The sequence below is a fragment of the Cervus elaphus genome, chromosome 3 (assembly GCF_910594005.1).
Source record: "Cervus elaphus chromosome 3, mCerEla1.1, whole genome shotgun sequence".
In the NCBI taxonomy this organism is placed as follows: domain Eukaryota; kingdom Metazoa; phylum Chordata; class Mammalia; order Artiodactyla; family Cervidae; genus Cervus; species Cervus elaphus.
In genome coordinates, this window is record NC_057817.1 from 29189230 (window position 1) to 29214014 (window position 24785).

Below are 24785 nucleotides of genomic sequence, written 5' to 3' on the forward strand. Positions count from 1 at the left end.
TGCAAAAAACTGGAAACCTAAGTGTCTAACAAGGAAAAACAGATTAAATTAATAATGATGATGAAATACAATGGTTCCATTCTCTCTTCCCTGGCTAAGAATCCTGAGAGAGAGACCACAAAAATCTCAGCAGAGCATCTGGAAACCCATAATGAAAGTCTTAACTACCTCATCTGAAAAGGAAGAGAACAGGGATGCTGTGAGAATGGGCCAAAGTATGCAAAAAGACTGTAGTCCTGGTCCTAGCATAAAGAATGCATGTAAACACTGGCAGCTGCTATTCTATTCTTGTTATTACTTTTGTTATTAAATGACAAGGTAAAATGTTAACTAGAAAAAAGAAAGAGCTCTATCAAAAATGGACAGTTTTATCAATAAATGAAAGACTTAGGGCTAAATTCTGTGGGTTCTTCCCCTCCGCATTTTTTTATTTTTCAAATTTATTAAAATGATTCTGGAAACTTTATAAAGATGGCAGTGGCCCCTCAAGGGTTTCATAGATTTGTTAAGCATTATACAGAAAGAATTTCAAGAGGCTCAAAGCCAAAAAAGACACAGTTGCCAAGAAAAGTAAGCTTCACTTAACCATAATGATTGGAAATAATGACAGTAATTTCTTCACTCCCTCAACAAGGCTAAAATTTCCCTTTTCTTCAGACTGACTTTAAACTCTTTTTTTTTTCATTTATTTAAACTCTTTTTTGATGCAGGCAGCCAGCCCCAGTTTGGGCTATTTCCAAATGACTCTGCTCTAGCAGGGTTCTATGAAAAATAAAATTTCTCATTATTTATCCTATTGTTTTATTCTCACATAAACTAAATTTATCAGGTTACCTGCAGGGCCACAGCTACAGCCGCACTTATGTTGTTATTACATGGTGAAGCAGTATTTGTTCTCGATGGCTTTGCAGTACTCGGGGAAGAAACTGGTACTATTGGCTGGCTGGGAACATCCTTCTGAACAGTGGAATCCTCTACTAGATCCTTTTCAGGCTGAGTTGTGCTACCGAAAAAAGAACTTGACATTAGGCTTAAAATATAGCACAAAGAAACAGCTGAGCAAATGACCAGATGCAAAAGTAATCTTAATGTGAAAGATCATCTACATTGAAACTTGTACCTTAATGCAGAAAGCTCAGCTGTACATGGGGGACTGGGGCTCATACTGAGTTGCTGGGCAGAGGTGCAGTCTGTCTGTTCATCCTCTGCAGGCACTGGGCAGCTAACTCTGAACTCTTCATTATCCTTAAAGCGGAAACATATTTCAAAATTAAATTTATATAGATACTTCTCCAAAGACGATAAACACGGCCAATAAGAACATGCATGAAAAGCTTGACATAACCATCCAACAGGGAAATGCAAATCAAAACTACAATGAGAAACCACTTCACATTCACTAGGATAGCCATAATCAGTAAGACAGACAGTAACAAATGTTAGTGGTGGTATGTAGATATTGGGATTCTCAAACATTGAGGATGGAAATGTAAAATATTCAGCCGCTCTGTTAAAACAGTCTGGCAACTTCTCAAAAAGTTACATATAGAGTTACCATACGACCCAGCAATTCTATACAGTTAAAAATCCAAGAGAAAACATATGTCTATGTAAAAACTTTAATACAAATGTTCACAGTACATTATTCATAATAGCCAAAAAGTGAACAAGCTAAATATTCAGCTGGTGAGTGGATGAACAAAATGTGGTATATGTCTATCCAATGGAATATCACTGCACAATGAAAGGAATGAAGTACTGATACACACTAAAACAAAGAATGGTCCGTGAGGACATTATGCTAAGTGAAATAAGTCAGTCACAAAAAGACAAGTATTGTTTTGATTCCATGTATATGAGGTACCTAGAACAGTCAAATTCACAGACACAAAGCAGAAGGGTGGTTGCCGGGGCCAAGGGAAGAGCAGAATGTGAGCGACACTATTCATCACGGTTAAAATGATAAATCTTACGTTACATGTATTTTACTACAAGTGAAAAAAAAGAAAAACAAGAAAGACCCCTAAGAAATTAAAATTGACTGACAAAATTTCAATAAATTTTTAGGGGTATGGGATTAAAATTTTTAAAAATTCACAATAGGTTTTAAAGGTAACATTCAGAAAAACTTTGCAGAAAATATAGACAAGTAAAAGACAAAAATTAGAAAAGCCAAACAAGAAAATCAGAGATCTGACTTACAAGGTCCAGTATCAAACTAAGTGTTTATCTCACATTTGTGGGTTAGAAGTACAAGAAGTAGACTTTATTATTATTCTTTAAAAATGTATCTGTGTATCACTGGAATTAGATTTTTTTGAGCAGAGCAGTCATGTAGCAGTTTTTGATGAAATGTCTCCAACACACCCCTGAGATGAGATGTGTGCATGCTCAGTCATGTCCAACTCTTTGTGATCTCATGGACTGTAGCCCACCAGGCCCCTCTGTCCATGGGATTCTCCAGGGAAGAATACTGGAGCAAGTTGCCATTTCCTTCTCCAAGGGATCTTCCCAACCCAGGGATCAAACCCAAGTCTTTTGTGTCTCCTGCACAGGCAGGCAGGTTCTTTACCACTAGCACCACCAGGGAACCAACACCTCTATGTATCATACCTCACCAAATTTGAGAAGCCATCAACTGTAAAACATACCGATTAGTTTATATACTACTAAGAAAAAACAATGCCACTAAAACTACAATAGATTTTAATTGTAAGACAGCCTGATTTTCAAAGGTGAAAATGTTAAAAAAAAAAAAAAAACTATCTTAGAATCAGTGAGTCAAAGTGTTAGTTGCTCAGTTGTGTTTGACTCTTTGTGACCCCATGGACTGTAGCCCACCAAGCTCCTCTGTCCATGGAATTCTCCAGGCAAGACATTGGAAGTGGGTTGCCATTTCCTTCTCCAGGGATCAAACCCGGGTCTCCTGCATTGCAGGCAGATTCCTTACCATTTAAACAACTACAAATTAACAGAATTACATTAAAAAAAAAAAAACACCTGTAAAATACCTCAAAAATTCTGAGGGAAAACAATTTCTAATAAAGAATTCTATGGAGAAAAGCTACCAGGTCAAGCATGAGAATCGAAAAACATTTTTAGAATGCAAGATCTTAAAAAATTTATACTAAAAACCTCTTATAAAGGAATCCTAGGAAGATCTGACTGACCATAAAATGGGAAACTCAAACAAGAGTAAGAAGAAGGGATCCACCAAAGAGGATTCTCAGGATGATGGTGAAGTCCCAGGAACACAGCTGTGCAGAGTATAAGAAAGGAGACATAGTAACAGTATCCTATGAGGCTCAGTTATGAGGGAAAAAAGATGCAATACTGAGATATGACTCATAAATGATGGCATGACCTACTTTAACTGGCAGTGTCTTTTTACTTTCTTAGTGATACCAAAATAATGGGGCATCCTTTAACTGATGGCATCACAGATATGATGAAACACAATATACTGGGAAGATAAAATGCTACAGTTTGAGAGAGTTAAACCCTTAGCTTCTAGAGTGTAAAGTTAACAGACAACATCTAAAACTGAATGGTCAAGAAGCAGCAGTATAAACATGCTAAATCAGAAATACAAGGATAAATGTGAGGAGAAAAAGCTAGAGTTGAAAGTGGATTCAAGGGACACTGTTTTTCTTTATAAGCCCAGATATACTATGTACATATTCTCTTAAAAATAAAATTGAGTTAGAAACAAAAGGTAGAAAATGAGAAAAATTTGTGGGGCATGAAGATTTAGCATATAGAGGTCTACACTCAAAAATATTGTAGGATGGGTTATCCTAAGCTTTGACATCAACTCTCCATTTATTTGAAAGACTGAGTTTACCAAAGTAGCTTAGAATTCACTCGCATTATCAGATAATTGGAAACGACACAAGTTGAAACAACATTTTCCATTCAGCTTGCATTAATTAGTTCTACCAAGCTGGGTTGACTGATACAAACACATGCAAATACGGAGACACATTTTATTGACCTTGCGTAGCTTTAACACAAATCTTTTCATAATACTCGAATTATTCATGAATTCATGAAAACCTCATGAATTAAAATCTCTGGCAGAAGTAAGCACTGAGAGCAAATAAAATTCTAATTTGCAAATAAAATTCTAATTCTAATAATAACCCTGGAAACAAAGGCAAAAATTGGTCCCATAAGATATAGATCAACGCTTTAGTGTTTACCTTTTCTTTGCAGACACCCTTAACAACATCAGACATCCTGCTCTCCAAAACAAGTTCACCTGGGGTTCTTGATGAACTTCCAGGTAAAGGAGGAAAATTTGAGGCTAGCAAGTCAAACTTTGGTGTGGGAACCTTTGCTTCAGCTGTTGAAGGATGGGGTCTCTAAAAGACACAAGTCAAAAAACAGGTTACATGTCTATTTCATTCCTTAACCCTGTACCACAGAAGCTGAAAGCTGTAGAAACAAACAAAATTGCACCCTAATGAACGGAACTGTTCCTCTATAAATTCTTGGATTCTCATCTCAGTTGAGCTCTCATTAGTAATTTATTGGTCCAGTTTATCCTTAGTCAGCTTCTTTTCTTGGTTCCTTTGCAAACTTTGCCACTTTCCTTAAACCTTCAAATCAATCTCCACTATTCTTTGCTTTCCAAATTTGCTATAGCCTCTCCCGTAACAACAACAAAACACCCTACACTATCTAGATTTGCCAGCATCTTTTCTCCTTCCATAGTCTCAAGAGAAAACAATATCCTTCCTTAAGAATCTTATCTTTCTTTCATCTACCATTCTCTATATTCTCAGACAAACCTCTCACATATATTTTCTCCTCTACTCCCTCACCTCTGTATTTACCACATCACTAAAACTGTGTTGACAAATCACCAATACCTTACATAATACAAAATCTGAGGTTTCCCCCACTAACCTCACTAGAGCAAACATTCTTTCCTATGGGAGCTCATTCTTCCTTTAGCTTCTGATACTTTCTCTTCATTCTCAGGTCTGACAAGCATGTGATCATCTTTCCCTGTCAACTTCTTTGGAAGGTTTTTGATTTCTGTATGATTACTACTCTTACTGCCTTTACACACTCTCCCTGTGTGATATCCATTATCCATGGCTTCAACTACCTAAGTGCAAACAGTTCTAAAAACAATCATTTTCACTTTTTGGAAAATTTTTGGTTGCACAACTCTGAAAATTTACCAAAAATCACTAGGTTGTACACTTTTAAATATTTTCAGAGCAGATCTTTGCCCGAAATCCAGATATCCCCTTGCCTATCAGCCATTTCCACTTGGATTTCTCTTGGATACGTCAAACAAAATGAAATAATTCATTTTTCAACCCCAAAGCTACCATGATCCTCAAGGTTTCATTCTTGCTGTTTTAAAAATCAGTCTACATAGAGTCCCCTGCATGACCTTATCTATTCTTATAACTGTAATTACTACAAGTAAGCCTATAAATTCTAAATTTCACCTCTAGCTAAGATCTCCTCACTGCACAATGGCACCCCCACCCTGCCTTTTCTACAAAAAAGCATGTTTGCCTACTTTTCTTTCAATCCTCAATCTAGATGTTTTCAACACATTGAACAGACCTCAAACCTAGACTCTTCTCTCAATTGTTCAGGGACACTTGAAGATTCACATGGCCTGCTACAATGATATCTTAAAAAACTTGCCTTACAATCTCAAGGCTGTCCACAGTATAGAAAGCTGTAAATGCAAACAACCACACTTTTTAAAGGGTTCACAGTTTGCCTCAAGAACTATTCTTTGTGTTAAAATGCAATTATTTTTCTTTGAAAGTTGGTCGCTTTTCACTGCTTAAACATGTGGTATCTGTATATTTTTAGGTACATTACACAAACACTATATAGTACACTATTATATATGTATATTAATTTACTACTTATGCATGGTAAAGCATTATATTCCACACATATATAAATGTATATAAATGTAAATTCTAGTATTTTCTTGAAACCTCCATGCTTTCCTACACTGTTTTTATTCCTCAACTCCTTTTGACCAGTTAGGAGATGGCAAACATTCACCATGAACAAACCTCAAAAAATAAAAATATGAATAATTTGAAGCTAGCTAAGTGAGGATTCAAAAACCTGCCTAGAACTATAAAAAATTTTTTTAAAAAAATCTTAAGTGGGAAATATAAAAATCAGCAATAGGTAGAGAATTGCCCCTAAGTAACAATTAATAAATAGTGTAACAATTTCCAATACCACCCAACAGAGCTTTAAAAGTGAACCACGTACTATATTAGATTTGCAAAAAATCACACACTTTGTAAGGCTATGGACAAACAGGAACTTCCCTCACTGAGTGAAAACCACCACAAACCCTACAGGAAAGCATCAGGCAGTAACTCACTGAACCGGGACTCAGAAATCACCTCCAGAGATTCTTCTTCAGATACTATTGCACAGACGGAAGTGATGGTTATACGAGGTTACCACTGCACTGTTTGTAACAGCACTGTAAGAGTAAAACACTGAAATTCCTTAAATCTCTATTCATAAAGCAATAATTAAACTTTACATGGAATATTTCCATGGATTTTATTTTAAACCATGTGACTAGATTAGGCATTCAAGCAATTTTTTTTAAAAAAAGTGAGCAATACAGGTCAAATCTCTAACTACATGTGTGCTTTGAGGGTGATGAGTGGTGGTGATAGTAGATATTAAAAAACAGGCCGTAATTATCTTTGCTGAATATTACAACCAATAAAACAAAATCAAGGAAAGACATACCAGAAGTCAATCCCACACTAAATCACACAAGAAAAAAAAACAAACCAACCCTGAACACATGTAATTAAAAGTTAAAAAAAAAAAAAAACTTACTGGGATCCTTTCATCTTCCCGACGTCTTCGACCTCTGAAGAGAGTTCTCCTTTTAACAATGATAAAAGGGGGTGGGGGGTGGGGGGAAAGGAGAACTCATTAACTTTCTTCAAATGTGTATGTTCTATCAAAGATAGGTGAATTTCTGTTTTAAGTATCTATACTTCCTAAATCTCCTTTATTATTAAAAGATATATATTCTCCTGAAGGGATCCTGAGCTGATCTACAGAAAACTTCACCTACTACCACCACCATCACCACTAAGTAAACTGGTCCTATTTTTATTAGCAGTGCTCCCTCCACATCAGAAACATATTAGGGTTCAGTTTTTTGGTTTAGGAAGGGTAGACAATATATAGACAATATATAGGAAGGGTAGACAATTCCCACAGTTCACACGTTGCCAGAAATTAAACCTATGGTGGCATAAGATCTTTCTAATTAATCTTTCCTTAGTGAACTGTAAAGAACTTCAGAATAACTTTTATAAACCTGACTCAGAATTATATTCTTTATAGGCATTATAAATTTCTTAATTATGAAAAACTAGTAACTGATATTATGTGAACAAAAAAAACTTTTCGCATAACTATATACCAATAATTAAATTTAAAAAAAATCACTAGATCATGGACCTCTAATATCCATATTATGATGAAAGAATTTTCATATACATTATTTACATATTTATTACCATATTTCCTTACCTGCCCCTGCCATAGTCCCCATTCTGTTCCATCTGCAAAGCGGGAGTCTCTTTTGGAAGGCAGCTTTGCTCCTGATGCCCTGTCACTGCAGGATTATGTCGTTCAGTTGCAAAGTTCCTTGAACCAGTTCTGGTCAATGGTCCATCCCCCAACGACACAGAGCCCTCTGTTGAATGTTCTGAACCACCTGACCTAAAATGAGGCTTCACACTGTAAGAAACATAAGGCCATATACACGAAAGAATAAATTAAGACAGAAAAATCCTTCCTCTTAATTGTAGAAATTCTGAATAGGCCAAGTTAAAAACTGCCTTCTGCTGTATTCTGATTTTCCATAAACGAGGTTGGACACAGAAGCATTATATTGTAAAAATGTAAATCCTTTAATGTCTCAGATGTATTATGTTTAAAAGGCAAAGAATTTTTACATTAAAAAAGTTGTTTGGAGCAATCTGGGGATGATCCAAAGTTCTTCAAGATTAAGCTACTTCTACCTCAAAATTCAGGATATAACTAGGATTTCAGCTAACTTCTTTAGCACAAGATATAGTTTGGACATATGTAAATCAGCCAGACTAGAAGCTTATTGAATCTATGCCATACATTCTCAATGTGGCAATAAAACCCCCAAAGGGAGTAAGAATTGAAGTAGACATACAATAATCTCTAGCATTAAATTATCCTATGAGGGAATTGGGGGAAAAGTCTAAAAAGGCTCTTTAGGGGACTGAAAATTTTAAAAAAAACAGCAAGGAATAGTGAAATATATTAAAATTAAAGTTTCTTACTAAGCATCCCTCTCCAAATGCAAACAGTTGTTCAAAAATCCAACAAACTGTGGGACCAAACAACTAGGAAAATATAATGCAACTAATAGCCTGGCACGACTTCATGAATCAAGGTAAGAAATCTGATGAGAAACAAAAAACCAAACCAAAACCAAACAAAACACAAAAACCACCTACTTCAACAAAGGTAGCTTTTACCTTGGATGACAGGTATAAGTACCCAACTCTCTAACAACTATAAGCAGATGAAACTAGGGTACAATAAATGAAAGAGGATGCAGTTTAATTAGTAGTGAAAACATTTAGGACTTCCTGGGTGGTCCAGTGGTTAAGAATTTGCCTCCCAGGAGATTCAAGGGTGGGGGTGTGTATGTGTGAGATTCATGTTGATATATGGCAGAAACCACCACAATATTGTAATTATCCTCCAAATGAAAATAAAATTAGAAAAAAAAAAAAAATCCACCTTCCAATGGTGGTTCGATCCCTGGTTGGGGAACTAAGATGCTATAAGCTATGGGGCAACTAAGCCTGCAAGCCATTGCAACTATTTAGCCCACGTGCTCCAGAGCCTGCAGGCCACATGTGCCACAACTAGAGAAAGCTTGGGGCCGCAAGAAAGACCCAGTACAGTCAAAATTAAAATTAATAAATAAACTTTATTTTTTAAAAAGTGAGAATATTTCAAGTAAGCCCAAGTAACTGAGGATCTTGGCTCTACAGCAGATTAAAAAAGGAAGTACTAGATTTCCATTTAGCCCCTTCCCTGCAGTTTATACACTCCATTCTTTTAGTCTATTTTTGTAGTTATTCAACTATCCTACTAACTCTTTAGAGAATATAACAAATGAAGGTACTACTACTAAAACAAACATAAATATCAGGCTATAAATTTTAGCTAAGTCTCATATATGATACTTTTCTAGAAAATTACTTACATGATACAAAATAGATTCTGAATAGCAATGAAATTCAGTGTCAACTAACACAAACTAATTTTCAAAACATTTATATTATCCATCAGATCTGAAAATGACCTCAGGAGGTACACATGCTGTTTATGTATCTGTTAAACTATCACCAAAATCTTCTCACTGCATCAATACACCCAATAAGACAAGTTACTAGGTTTAAACAGCCCCTAGATCTCATAATCTTTCCCTTCACAGAGAAGGACTTACAATCGAAGTCCAGGCAAAAGAAAAAAGGATGATGAAAGAAATGTGACAAAAGACGAGAAGGAAAGTGACAGAAAGATAAAGTATTAAAGGAAGAAAATTGTCCAGACTTCTGAAAGTGAGTCCTATGATCATCACTGGGCTGTTACAAGGTTAGTATTATAAACTGCTCCTTGACCAATGACTTAAATATACAAAAATAAAGGCTTGGCAGTGGTCAGTTCTTAGAAGTAAGATGGAAATCAAGATTTGGGTTCGTAGTCAAAAGGCTCTAGTTCATCTGCAACATCTACATTTTTATAAGGAAGTATCTATTATTTCTGTGACTAAAAATTAGTAACTATCTACACTGGTCAAATATATGGATAAAACTATACACAAATAGATTTGAGTAACAAGGAAAATCACACTAAATCTGTATCTCCAAAACCACAGATACATCTCCTTGTAAGCAAGAATGGCTTGACTGTCATTTTTGGCTTTCTTATTGCAATTTTATCTCTTTTGCCAAGAAAACAAAGCAGATAAAAACATCAAGTGACAATAAAGGAATACCATAAACCCATATAATGTATTTTTAAGGTAAACATCTGCAAACACTAATATTTTTTGTTGTTACTGAAAACTGTTTTTAGTCTATCATATAACCAAGATGCCTATTTCACTTTACTGCTTAAAGCAAAATTCACCCCGTCAAAAAAAAGTGAAATCAACAGATACGTGTTTCTACAAAGTTACTATTTCTAATCATAAGAAATCTGTTATCTCCTCACAAGGGAAGTATAAACTGTCATTAATGGAATTATTTTCAAGGGAAAAAAAAACTTTACTAGCTATAGTAGAAGAAAAATAAATATACTAATCTCAGGTTTGCTAATTAAAAGCCATGTAACCCTAGTAAATCGGACACGACTGAGCGACTGAACTGGACTGAACTGAACCCTAATAAGATAACCATCCCCCTCAACTTTCAGTTCCTTCATCTGTAAAATGAATTAATAAAACTACACTATAACAAAGGTCTTTCCAGACTTAAACATCACTGTCTCTATATGCATATGGTAATTAAATAATTTTTTTTTAACAGAAAGGTGGTTAGAGGACAGTGTGTGTTTTAAGGCTCATTGTACTTCTACAAATATGTTCTAGCAATTACTTGAATTTTGTTCTTATTACTGTATCAAACTAACAGTCATTTATAAGAGCACAAGTAATCTTTATAAAGAATCCTTCATTCTTATAATATGAAGAGTTCTCATTTGAAACTTCATAAAACAATTATGAATGTGTATATATAGTAAAAATTTCCAAACACTTAAAAGTGACCTTCAGGGAATTCTCTGGTGGTCCAGTGGTTAGGACTTGGCTTTATCAGTGCTATGGGCCCAAGGTCAATACCTGATTGGGGAACTAAGATTCTACAAGCTTCCTGGTGCAAACAACAACAAAGATGTTCAAATGTTTAAACCAAATGTGTCAGTTAAAAGTGAACACAAAATCTGTGACTATTAGAGAGTGGTACATATGAATGCTTCTAGAGTATTCTTTTAATACTGGAAGGCTTGTTTCTTCAGTGAAGCATGTTTCAGAAAAACCTTATAAAAAAGAATTAAGTTCCTAAAAGCTATTTTGGAAAACCATACCCCACATGTGGTCTCCTTGACAAAAAGAACCAAGTAAGAGAATTCTCATTCTGGCAAGGAAAAAAAAAATTACTGAACAGAAGTAATTAGAAACAAAAAACAACATAGGAGGCTCACAAAATAAGGCAGAGAAATAATAGATGTGAACTACTAAATAAGTCTAAACAACTAAATAAATCTGAGCCCCTTCTCCTTTGGTTACTTACACTCTGGCAAAAGTCATATTATATACCAAATTACTGAGATTATCAGTTGATAATCTCAACTGAGACTCTGGAGTTCTTAATAATTTATTCAGAATACTATGGTTTAAGTGTAGGCTTTGGAATCAAACTGCCTGGACTCAAATCTTGGCTCTGCAAGCTACTGGCTACATGCTTCTAGACATGATATATAACATTTTTATTTCTCAAATTTCTTCTTTTGAATAGAAACAATACTGTATCTACAGGGTTATGAAAATTAACAGTGATATAACAAGTCAAGGCCTTAAAACAGAACTTTAGACATGACTCAGTAAAGAACGGGCTTCCATGGTGGCTCAGACAGTAAAGAATCCACCCACAATGTAGAAGACCTGGGTTCGATCCCTGGGTCAGGAAGATCCCCTGGAGGAGGGTATGGCAACCCACTCCAGTATTCTTGCCTGGAGAATCCCCACGGACAGAGGAGCCTGATGGGCTATAGTCAGGGGTCAGACATGACTGAGTGACTCAGCACAGCATAGTTCGTGGAAATCAAGTCAATCCTTAAAAACGATAAATAACTCACTCTCCCAGTATTATTTACTCAAATCAGTTAACATTTCTACCCTCAAAAAACTCATTCTCCAAAATGTTAACATATTAAATGGTACCTAGAAACCAGATTTTATATTGTTACCACAAAATTTTTTGTCCTCTTTATTATTAAAAAAAAGGTCAATATATACTGGTGTATAATCTCAGTCCCAAATCCTTTTTATATGCATTATCAACTCTGAGGTAAAAGTGTGTTTATTAACTGTTAACACACTTTTTTTCGGGGGGGAGGTGGGACCCTTTTTATTGTGTTAGAAAATAAGCATTGCTATTAACATAGTGACTGTAAGAACTACCGGGAGTTATATACAATAAATTCCAGCTATCATATTTTACCTTACCGATTTTTTTGGAATGGTCGACCCATATTTACAGTAGCAGCGGCGGCGGCGGCGGCAGCGGCGGCGGCAGCATTTGTTTTATAAGATCCTGGTGAACTAAAGCCATTCACAAAACTACCATTGGGAAAGGGAGCCTAAAAAAAAATTTTAATGTTTAAATTGATTTGGGGTATTAAATATACTTATCACCATTTAAAGCCTAGAAAGTAACAACCATCAACACAAAACAAAATAAAACAAGAACTCTAACTCTGATTTCTTCAAATTTCAGCTTCAGTGAAAAACCATATATTCTCTAAGGTTCTCACTTACCAGCGGTGTTTCAAAGTAAGGTGCGGGATTTGGAGACCAAGACTGAGGCACAATACTATAGACAGAGTACTGTTGGTGAGGATTATATACAGGCTGCATAAAGACCGGTGAGGCATACTGTGCTTGAGTTTGAATGGGCTGACTATACATACTAGAATCCATTAATCGATAACCATTCTTAGCAAAAAATGTATTGATGGCTTTTATCCTTGCCTAAAAGCAAGAAGAACACAAAGAATATATAATCACAAAGGATTAAGGGTATACTTTCACAAATATATTTAATTTACATTTTAAAAACATTTTAAAAACTTTTACACAGAAAATACAATAAACAAAGTAAAATCATAAAAGTCAAAATATTAAAACTAACTGCAACTCATCAAAACAAAGGGAAAAAAGGCAAGTGGCTCTTATGTGAAAAAATGCTAGACCTTGCTCACAGAGGAACACAATTAGAATGGAATTAATATTTCTCACTTATAAAATTGGCAAAAGCCTAAAAATCTGACAACATACTCTACTGAAAAAGCTGTGGCAAAACACATACTCTGATAAACTGATGATGGGCATTCAAAACAGTACAACCCTTAAAAAGGGAAATAAATAAAAGTAACCCGGTGACTCCAGAGCCTTTTGACAGAAAATGTAGAGGAGCCTAGAATATCTTGTCCCATTAGAAAGCAAGGAACATTGAAAAATACCCTAACAAAAGGACTCAAAGAGGTCACACTTCATCAGTAAGGACAATAAACACAACAAATATGTTTAAATATTCAAAAACAAAAAATATCTGAATGGTAGTTTTTGAAGGTCATTTTGAAGGGGCTTCCCTGATGGTGCAGACAGTAAAGAATCTGCCTGCAATGCAGGAGACTCAGGTTCAATTCCTGGGTTGTGAAGATTCCCTGGAGAAGGAAATGGCAACCCACTCTAGTATTCTTGCCTGGGAAATCCCATGGACAGAGGAGCCTGGCGGGCTACAGTCCATGGGGTTGCAAAAGTTTGACAGGACTTAGTGACTAAATAACAACAAGGGAACCAACACATTATTTTGAAAACTGGTAATAAAAGTTAGAACCAGGCATTTATCATACATCACATATATAACCTATAGCTAAGGGTAATGAATATGAGGGAAAGTATTTTGACTAACAAATGGAAAAAATATAGAACAGAAATAGCAACAGATAGCAACCCTTAATGAATTAATGTATCTAGTCAATGATTAGCAACAGCTAGTATACCAGAGACACACAATGACATATACTATGTTTTTTTGTTCTCTCTGCTGCTCCAAAATCAAGTCCAATTCTGATTAAGCCTCTAGATCTAGCTACCAATTTGCATGAAATAGAGAGGACAAAGACGGTGTTAAAACTATGCTTAAGAATATAACTGACAGCCTGCAGATCTCTTCCCTCCTGTGACCATCGCTGAAGCGCCAGCGGCCAAAATGAAGTTCAATCCCTTTGTGACTTCTGACGGAAGCGAGAATCGAAAAAGGCATTTCAGTGCGCCTTCCCACATTCGCAGGAAAATTATATCTTCTCCTCTTTCTAAAGAGCTAAGACAGAAGTACAATGTTCGATCCATGCCCATCCGAAAGGATGATGAAGTTCAGGGTGTACGAGGGCACTACAAGGGGCAGCAAACTGGCAAAGTAGCCCAGGTTTACAGGAAGAAATACGGCATCTACACTGAACGAGTGCAGTGGGAGAAGGCTGATGGCACAACTGTCCATGTGGGGATTCACCCCAGCAAGCTGGTTACCACCAGACTAAAACTGGACAAAGACGGCAAAAAGATCCTCGAACGTAAAGCCAAATCTCGCCAAGGAGGAAAGGAAAAGGGCAAATATAAGGAAGAAACAATTGAGAAGATGCAGGAATAAAGTAATCTTTTCTACAGCTTTCATTAAAAACTGTTAAAATGAAAAAAAAAAAAAAAAAGAATACAACTAGCCAACTAAAAAGTGGCCTGATAACTTGAATACACATTTCTCTAAAGATATACAAGTGGACAATAAGCATATGAAAAGACACTCAACATCACTAATTCCTGAAGGAACATAAACTGAAACCACAAAGCAATACCACACCACATCCACTAAGATGACTACTAATAAGAAACAGAAAACGGTGAAGTGTTAGAGAGGATATGGAGAAACTGGAACCTTGTGCACTGCTGGTAGGAGTATAAAATGGTAGAGCTACTGTGGAAAACAGTATGGAAGGCCCTCAAAAAGTTGAAGGTAGAATTACCATATGATCCAGCAATTCCACTTTTGGGTATATTTACAAAAGAACTCAAAGCAGAATCTTGAAGAGGTATTTGTACACCCATGATTCATAACAGCATTATTCACACGAGCTAAAATATGGAAGCAAACCCAAGTGTCTATCAACAGATGAATGGATAAGCAAATTGTGTTATATAAATACACTGGAATATGTATCAACCTTAGAAAGGAGGAAAACTTTCAATATGCTACATGGATGAACCTTGAAGACACAATATTAAGTGAAATAAACCAATCACAAGGAGACAAATACTATATGATTTATTTATATGAGGTAAGTAATCAAATATAGGCTGAGGTAGTTGTCAGGGGCTGGAGGAGGGGAAAACGGGGAGTTATTAACAGGCACAAAGCTTCAGTTTTATAAGAAGCAAAGAGTTATGAGAATGGATGGTGGTGATGGCTGTTCAATAAAGACAATATGTTTACTACTACTGAACTATTAAATGAAATTAAAATAGTTAAGATGGTAAATTTTGTATGTATTTTAACACTATATGTATATATACACACACACAGCTAACTTCCCTGGTTGTACAGTGGTAAAGACTCTGCCTGCCAAAGCAGAGTACACAGGTTGGATCCCTTGTCTGGGCAGATTCTACATGCCATGGAGCAATTAAAGGCCTGTGTGCCACAACTACTGAGCCTGCATGCTGTCAACTACTGAAGCCTGTGGGCCTAGAGCCTGTGCTCCGCAATAAGAGAAGCCACAGCAATCAGAAGCTCATGCACCACAATGAAGAGTAGCCCCCGCTCACTGCAGCTAGAAAAAGCCCACTTGTAGCAACAAAGACCCAGTGCAACCAAAAATAATAGATTAATTTTAAAAACAGAAAGTTTGAGTGTGTGTATATATATACATATACACACACACACACACACAAATAATAAATTTTGATTTATATTATTATGAACTCTGCCTGCAGTTTGTGGGATATTAGTTCCCCAACCAGGGACTGAAGCCGTGCCCCCTGCGATGGAAGCATGAAGTTCCAACCACTAAACCATCAAGGCATTCCCTACCTAGAGGCTTGTTGCTTTTTTGGTCATGCTGTGTGGCATGTGGGATCTTAGTTCCCCAACCAGGGATCAAACCTGGCTCCAGTGAAGCATAAAGTCTTAACCACTGGACCACCAGGAAGTCCCATCACCAAATTTTTCAAAGATAGAAAACAGATCTAAAAGGACAGTCCACTAAAAAATGATGTAAGCAAGGAACAAAGATGTCTAAGAACAAGTAACTAGATAATCAAGTTCAAGTACAGGCATACTATACTTTTATTGCACTTTGCTTTATTGTGCTTCCTAAATATTATAGTTTTGTTTGTTTTTGTTTTGTACTATTTTTGCAAAATAAGGGTTTATGTTAGGCCTGCATTGAGCAAGTCAATTGGTACAATTTTTCCATCAGCATTTGCTCACATTGTTAAGAGCTGATTCATAATATTATATTAACTTCAAGTGTATAAAATAAAGGTCCAATTTTTTTAAAAAAAATTATTTTTGGTTGCACTGGGTCTTCATTGCTGCAAGTGGGCTTTCTCTAATTATGGGGAGTGTCTCTGCATGACATTTTGGTAACTCTTGCAATATTTCTCATTTTGTCATTACTGTTAAACTTGTTATGGTGATCTGTGATCTCTGATGTTACTATTCTAATTGTTTTGGGATACCACAAACCATGCTAATATAAGGCAACAAATTAATCAATAAATGTGTGTGTTCTGGCTACTCTACCAATGGATAGTTTTCCTGTTCTCAATCTCTCCCTGGATTACCCTATTCCCTATTCCCAGGTCAGTTAATAGTCCTAAAATGGCCTCTAAATATTCAAGTGTAAGGAAGAGTCACAGCTCTCTTACTTTAAATAAAAAACTAGAAATGGTTTTTAAATTATTTATTTGGTTGTTTCTGGTCTTACTTGTGGTATGCAAACCCTTAGTTGTGGCATGCGGAATCTAGTTTCCTGATCAGGGATAGAACCTGGGCCCCTGCAGTCTTAGCCACTGGACCTCCAGGGAAGTCCCCAGAAACAAGTTTAGTGAGAAAGGCATGATGAAAGCCAAAAAAGGCCAAAAGCTAGGCTTCTTGTGACAAACAATTAAGTCAAGTTGTACATGCAAAGAAAGTTCTTGAAAGAAATGAGAACTACTCCAGTGAACACACAAATGATAAGAAAGCCAAATAGCTGTATGTGGAAAAGTTTCAGTGATCTGAATAGAGGATCAAACCAGTCACAACATTCCCTCAAGCAAAAGCCAAATCCAGAGCAAGACCCTAATTCTCTTCAGTTCTGTGAAAGCTAAGAGAGATCTGGAAGCTACAAAAGAAAAGTTTGAAGATAGCAGAGACTGGTTCATGACGTTAATGAAAGAAGCCATCTCTGTAACATCGAAGTGCGAGGTGAAGGATCAAGGGCTGATGTAGAAGCCGCACCAAGTTATCCAGAATATCTACCTAAAATAAGTAATAAAAACTTTCCAATACCTTAGGACTTTCATAGCTAGAGAAGATAAGTCAATGCCTGGCTTCAAGATTTCAAAGCTTAGAAGGACAGGCTGACTCTCTTGGTAGGGGATAGTGTAGTCAGTGACTAAACTTGAAGCCAATGCACACTAACCATTCCAAAAATCCTTTGACACTTCAGAATTATGCTAAACCCACTATGGCAAGTGAAAAAGTTGGCTTAAAACTCAACATTCAGAAAATGAAGATCATGGCATCTGGTACCATCACTTCATGGGAAATAGACGGGCAAACAATGGAAACAGTGACAGACTTTATTTTTGGGGGCTCCAAAATCACTGCACATGGTGACTGCAGCCATGAAATTAAAAGACACTTGCTGCTCCTTGGAATAAAAGCTATGACCAACCTAGACAGCATATTTAAAAACAGAGACACATTTAAAAGCAGAGTTTGGGATTAACATATACACATTTACACATATATATACATTAACATATACACCTTTGCCAACAAAGGTCCGTCTAGTCAAAGCTATGGTTTTTCCAGTAGTCATGTATGGTTGTGAGAATTGGGACTATAAACAAAGCTGAGCACTGAAGAATTGATGCTTTTGAAATGTGGTGTTGGAGAAGACTCTTGAGAGTTTCTTGGACAGCAAGGATATCCAACCAGTCCATCCTAAAGGAAATCAGTCCTGAATACTCATTGGAAAGACTGATGCTGAAGCTAAAACTCCAATACTTTGGTCACCTGATGCAAAGAACTGATTCATTTGAGAAGACCCTGATGCTGGGGAAGATTGAAGGCAGGAGGAGAAGGGGACAACAGAGGATAAGATGGTTGGATGGCATCACCAACGCAATGGACATGAGTTTGAGGAGGCCCCAGGAGGTGGTGACGGACAGGGAAGCCCGGTGTGCTGCAGTCCATCAGGTCACAAAGAGTTGGACACGACTGAGTGACTGAACCAAACTATGCCTATGTTCTATCAATGAAACAACAAAGCTTAGAAGACAGCACAACTGTTAACAACATGGTTTACTAAATATTTCAGGCTTACTGCTGAGATCTACTGCTCAGTAAAAAAAAAGATTCCTTCCAAAACATTACTACTCACTGACAATGTACCTGGTCACCCAAGAGCTCTAAGGAAGATATATGGTGGGGTTTATGTTGTTTTCATGCCTGCTAACACAACATTCATTCTGTAGCACATGGATCAAGGAGAAACTCTGGCTTTCAAGATTTAATTATATAAGTTTTACTATACATTTCCTAAGGCTGTAGAGTAGTTGCCAGAGATAATGATTTCTTTAATGGAGACGGGCAAAATCAATTAAAAATCTTCTGGAAAGGATTCACCATTCCAGATGCCATTAAGATTATTCATCGAAAGAAGGCAAAATACCAACATGAATAGGAGTTTAAAAGAAGCTAATTCCAACTTTCATGGATAACTAAGCAGTTCAAGACTCAAGTTTACTGGAAGAAGTTAACTGTGAATGTGGCAGAAATAGCAAGAGAACTAGAATTAGAAATAGAGCTGAAGATGGAACTGGATTGCTCTGATCTCATGAAAAAACTTGAACAAATAAGGAGTTGCTTCTTATGGATGAAGAAAGAAAGTGGTTTCTTGAGATGGAATCTACTTCTGACGATGATGGTGGAAGACTGTTGAAACGATAAGAAAGGATTTAAATATTATATAAACTTAGTTGTTAAAGTGGTGGCAAAGCTTGAGAAGACTGATTCCAATTTTAAAAGTTCTAGAGACTTCCCTGTTGGTCCAGTGGTTAAGAATCCACCTGCCAGCTGCCGGGGACACAGGTTGTCTTCAGTCTGGGAAGATTCCACGCGTTGCAGAGCAACTAAGCCCTTGTGCAACAACCACTGAGTCTATGCTCTACAGCCTGCGGGCCACAACTGCTGAAGCCCCCACACCCCAGATTCCGTGTTCTGAACCAGAGAAGCCACTGCAATGAGAAGACCGAGTACTGCACAAGAGAGTAGCCCCCGTTCATGACAGTGAAAGCCTGCGTGCAGCAACTAAGACCCAGTGCAGCCAAAAATAAAAATAAATAAATTTTTAAAAAAATAAATAGAAAGAAAAGGCTAAATTATAAAAACCCTTTTTGGAAAACATAGGGTTAACATTTCATGATCTTGGATTTGGCAATGATTTTTGATGTATGACACCAAAAGCGCATACAACAAAAAAATTAATCGAACTTCACAGAAATTACAAACTTTTATGTCTCAAAGGACACTTGAAGAGAGTCAAAGGGTAAACTACAAAATGGGAAAAAATACTTGCAGATCATATATCTGACCAGAGGTTAATATTCAGAATATACAAAGATCTGGTACAAATCAACAAAAAAACAAATAACCCAATATAAAACATGGTCAGGGACCTCCCTGGTGGTCTACTGGTTAAGAATCTGCCTCCCAATGCAGGAGATGCAGGTTCCATCCCTAACTGGAAAACTAAGATCCCACATGCTGCCAGGCAACTAAACCTGCACACCACAACTACTGAGCCCTCCCACCACAACTAGAGAGAAGTCCGAGTATTGCAACAAAGATCTCACGTGCTGCAATTAAGACCCAATACAGTCATACATTTAAAAATATTTTTACAAAAGAAAATAAAAATGGTCAAAGGACCTGAATACATATTTCTTCAAAAATGACATAAAAATGTCAAAGAAGTCCATGAAAAGATGCCCAATATCTTGTGTCACTAGGAAAATGAAACCCAAAAGCATAATAAGATTCCACTTTTACCCACTGGCTTTATCAAAAAAGCAAAAATAAGTATTGGCAAGGATGTAGAAAAATTTGAATCCTCCTCTATTGCTGGTGGGAATGTAAAAGGATACAGTTTCTCCGGAAAACAGTTATGCACTCCTCAATATGTTAAACATATAATTATCATGTTACCCAGTAATTCCCAGTACATACGGGAACTCAAACAGATAGTTATGCAGCATTGTTTACAATAATCCAAAGATGGAAGCAACCCAAGCATCTTTCAATAGATAATGGATACAAGAAATGTGGTATATACACACAGTGGAATATTATTCATCAAATAAAAAGTAATGAAGTTCTATACCTATGGCTGATTCATGTTGCTGTATGGCAGAAACCAACACAGTATTGTAAAGCAATTATCCTTCAATCAAAAATAAATTTTTTGAAAAAAAAAATCTTTAAAAAAGAGACATGGATTATAAAACACACACACAAAAAAAGTAATGAAGTTCTGATACATGCTCCATATAGATGAAGCTTGGAAACATTATCCTAAGTGAAATAAGCCAGACACAAAAGAACAAATATCACATAATTCCATTTGTCTGTGGCATCTAAAATAGGTAAATTCAGAAAGACAAGAGACTAGAAGGGAAGTTACCAGCAGCTGGGAAGAATGGGAAGTTATTGTTTCATGGGTATAGCATTTTTATTTGGGAGGCTGGGATGTTTGGGAACTTTGTTTCAGAGTTTTTGTTCTGAAAAATACCAGTAACGGTTGTACAGTGATGTGAATGTACTAAATGCCACTGAGATGTACACTTAAAAATGGCAAATTGCAGGTATGCATATTTTACCACAATAATAAAAAAATTTTTTCAGAAAGCATACATTATAAATTATCTGTAAACAGAGCAACAACTTAATGTTTTTCCATGGAGATAAATGATTAAATCATGATATACACGAATAATATTGTATGTATAACAGAAACAATGGTGAATAAAAAGATCCTGAGGATCTACTATGAGAAAACAACAGAAGTGTATACACTGTACATTTCTATTCCCATAAAGATAAGACACAAAAAAGATTTCTATAAGGCATGCAGAAAAACCTGCTCTCTCATATTACCTTTAGGGAAAATGACTAGAGGAATCTGAGAGGGAGATTTAATTAATTAATTTACTATGAATCACTTGACCTTCTTACCACATACAAGTATTACTTTCACAGTTAAAAATTCTGGAACAGTAAATGCACAATAGAAATATATATAGAAGTAAACATATATACTATATACATATTCTATAATATATACAATTTATACGAAATCCAAATAAAACTTAATATTCTCAGTCATAAAAGCTCAATTAAAACAGGAAGTACTGCCTCTTAATGAAATTATCCACAGCACAGGAGGGCAAGCATTGTTCACTGAATCCTTTTGTCCTCCAAGACCACTGCTTTTGAACCAGAGAACTTCAGAAATGAAAAGCATGCACACTTCAAAGAAACAAACCAAGACCTTAGGGGTAAATGACATGCCCAGATCAAAGGATGTATGGCTGAAAATAGCATCAAGGCCTGGAACATACAATTTCTTGCTCCTGCATGTGTCTTTCTGGGTGCAAGGTCATCTGGTTTTAATGAATGATATAAAAATTAATGTGAATCTCCTAGCAAGAATACTGCTTTGTTGTTGTTGTTCAGTCGCTCAGTCATGTCTGACTCTTTGCAACCCCATGGACGATGTGATGGATAATCAAAAGAACCATAAATGAAAACCAAAATGGCAGAGGAAAAAAAACTATTTATAATGAAAGAAAGGAAGGAACGAAGGGACAAATTTACCACTAAACCTGAGATCTCAGCTAAAACAATAAGCTATAAGATACAGGAGGTGTAAGGAATAATCAAAATAGTGATTATTTATTGGTAAGATCTATCAAGCAAGTAATCCAAAAGGCCCAACAAACTAATAGATCTAAGGAGTTCAGCAAGCCTGCTACAAATGAAAACATTTTTGGAAAAAAATCACTAAGTTACCAGTGAGATAGGAAAAAAGCAGTAAAAATTTCTTTAAGGAAATAAGAAATACAACAGACTTGAATAGAGAAAATATATCATAATAAAGTTACCACAATAATGAATAATTCAGGGTAAAACTGCCAAATGTCCCCAACTTAATCAAATAATTAAAAGTAATCCATTAATTCCAATAAGGTTTTTGTTTGGTTGTTTGTTACTATTAGACAAACATCCTAAAATTCATATGGAAAAGTAATACTCAAGATAATTCTTAAAAAGCACAAGGAAGAAGACTTTGTACAAGGAGAAAAGGATGTTAGAAATCTATGGTAATTAAAACAACTAGAGATATATAGGATAGATGCAACATTACACACAAATGTGGAAGGACAGACCACTTAATAAGTGCTAACACAACTGCCTTTCTATAAATGAGGGGAAAATGAAATTAGATCCCTGTCTTAGACTACATATGAAGTTAATTCCAGATGTATCAAAGACCTAAACCTGACATATAAAACTCTGCAGTTGTTAGAAGGCCTCAGGGAATATCCTAACAGCCTCAAGCAGGGAAAGGAAATAAGGAGAAGAGCATTACAGGCAGAGGAACTAGAACGACAACTGGCAGATACCTTCATTCGTAATATGGAAAGTAATACCACCATGGAAAGTAATAATACAGTAGTAGTGAGATTTAAATATGTCATGTTCTTAGAACAGTATCTGAGACAGAACCTCTTAACAAATGTAAGCTTCTCTCAATTTGGTTCTTTCACTTACTAGTTATGTGGAACTGGGTGGGTGACTCTCAGGCCTCACTTTCTTTACCAGTAAAAAGGAGAGTACCCACCTTACTAGGTTCCTGTAAAAATTAAATGAGTCTATACACACACCATGCTTAGAACAGACACTGATATACTGAACTCAATAAGAGTAAGAACAACACACCACACTTACAAACAGTAATTACATATTACACAGAGAATGTGGAGCTTGTCAAAGTAAGTGCATGTTTAGGATTCTATCTTAGATGGTAGGTTTGGTAATAATGTGGAGTATGGGCTTTAAGGAGGGGAAAACTGAAGGCATAATAGTTAAAAGGCTATTCCAATCTCTCAAGCCTAAACAATGGCAATAATGACTGAAAGAAGTTTTGAAGTGGATTTTGTAAGAACAGATTAGACATGTAAACAGTGAGCCAAGTATCAATGACAACTTCCAGGTTCTCAAATAGCTGAGTATTAGCATAGATGCAGTTAACTGAAACGAGGTTGGAAATGGGGAATGTTTCCCAACTTCGTTGCTAAAAACTCATTCTTGCTCCTAACTTTTGAGATCTACAATTATCTTACACGTTGTCAATCAGCATCTAACTAAAACTTCAAGCTGTCTGACGTCATACTTTCAGAAGTTACTGCTGTTTAGAAATTATTTTAATGTTCTATCAACTAATTTTCTGAAATAGCATTTCATATGAGTCAGAAATTTCTTTAAACTCACTATGTGATTTATAAAATGTCATTCATTTTTGTTAACAGACAACAAAAACCTTCTTGTCTGAAACTGGACTACTTACAAATGTTTCTTACCATGATTGGCTTGCCCTGAAATGTCTTAACTTCTTCTCTTAAGTATTTAAAAGCCTGTTACAAAGCAGAAAGGAACTTTCATTAGTATTCAAATATTTCATTAAAGCGATCATTATTCTATGGAGAGGTTTAATATTACCAACTATCTCTAAGCTATAAAAAATTCTGAAGGTGATCCCATTATGCAGATGATAGGAAATGAAAAGGCAGAAATGTTAAGACCTCGGCTACAGTTAACATTTATTATGCAATACCTACTATGGATCACTACAGATAAAATGTACAAAATTCAGAAAAGACCCAAAATATCACTATATGTCAATTTTAAAATAGGTTCAGAGAGCCTTCTAAGACGAAGAATTAAGACAAATCTGTGAGTGACTTAAAAATGTTATTATATAAATTTGTTTCAAAGTAATTTTACTTATCTTTATATAAAACATGGTAACAATTAAGAGTAATATCATTATGTCAAAATTCCAAGAATCAGAAGTTATATATATTGCGGCCTAGTATGTAACAGAAATACTAGCTACTGAGTACATGTTAATTTGAAAACTGTGTGCTAATTTTTTATTGATAGGAAACGGTTCTTATGTTGAAACAAAGCTTTAGGAAGATCATCAGAAAGGAAACCAATTAGAAAGCAAAACCAAAAAGGTGAACAAAGTTCTCCGAAGTCTTAATAAACATTACTGTAAGCACAAATTTTTCTCAATTAAAATACACACTATCTCTTTTACCACCAGCAGTTCAAATCAAAAGAAAAGCTTCCTTCTCACCTGTTGTGCATCTGTGTCTGACTGGAAAGTGATATACCAGTTGCTATTGTGCGCAAACTCACAGCTTATCACCTTGGGGCAGTTTTCATTTTTAAACAAAGCTTTTACTTCCTAAAAATGAAAAACTTCAGTTAATCCTAAAAATATATCAATCACAGGCAGTTTTTCCTCTTCATGTCTTTTGGTCCTTTCTATTTCTTTCCTTAGTAATGGTTTATATCTTC

The 24785-nt window shown here is 35.9% G+C and overlaps 3 protein-coding genes across 6 annotated transcripts in view; 1 reads left to right on the forward strand and 2 right to left on the reverse strand.

Moving 5' to 3' along the window:
* LOC122682197 (tubulin alpha-1C chain-like) overlaps positions 1–24785 on the reverse strand; it is a 1110822-nt gene that overhangs the window by 21136 nt on the left and 1064901 nt on the right. The gene's annotated exons all lie outside the window — the stretch shown is intronic.
* LARP4 (La ribonucleoprotein 4) overlaps positions 1–24785 on the reverse strand; it is a 69288-nt gene that overhangs the window by 2687 nt on the left and 41816 nt on the right. For 3 of the 4 annotated variants that reach the window (XM_043884843.1, XM_043884833.1, XM_043884858.1), the window contains 9 exons: positions 24562–24672; positions 23780–23833; positions 12629–12841; positions 12317–12450; positions 7567–7776; positions 6859–6907; positions 4203–4364; positions 1121–1245; positions 835–1003 (listed from right to left, as the gene is read on the reverse strand). In XM_043884843.1, coding sequence (XP_043740778.1) covers positions 835–1003; positions 1121–1245; positions 4203–4364; positions 6859–6907; positions 7567–7776; positions 12317–12450; positions 12629–12841; positions 23780–23833; positions 24562–24672 — 1227 coding nt within the window. The remainder of the gene's footprint in view (positions 1–834; positions 1004–1120; positions 1246–4202; positions 4365–6858; positions 6908–7566; positions 7777–12316; positions 12451–12628; positions 12842–23779; positions 23834–24561; positions 24673–24785) is intronic. The other variant, XM_043884852.1, reaches the window with a different exon arrangement.
* LOC122682373 (60S ribosomal protein L26-like) lies at positions 14085–14522 on the forward strand. The gene has a single exon (XM_043885167.1). The coding sequence runs from the start codon at positions 14085–14087 to the stop codon at positions 14520–14522; it is 438 nt and encodes a 145-aa protein (XP_043741102.1).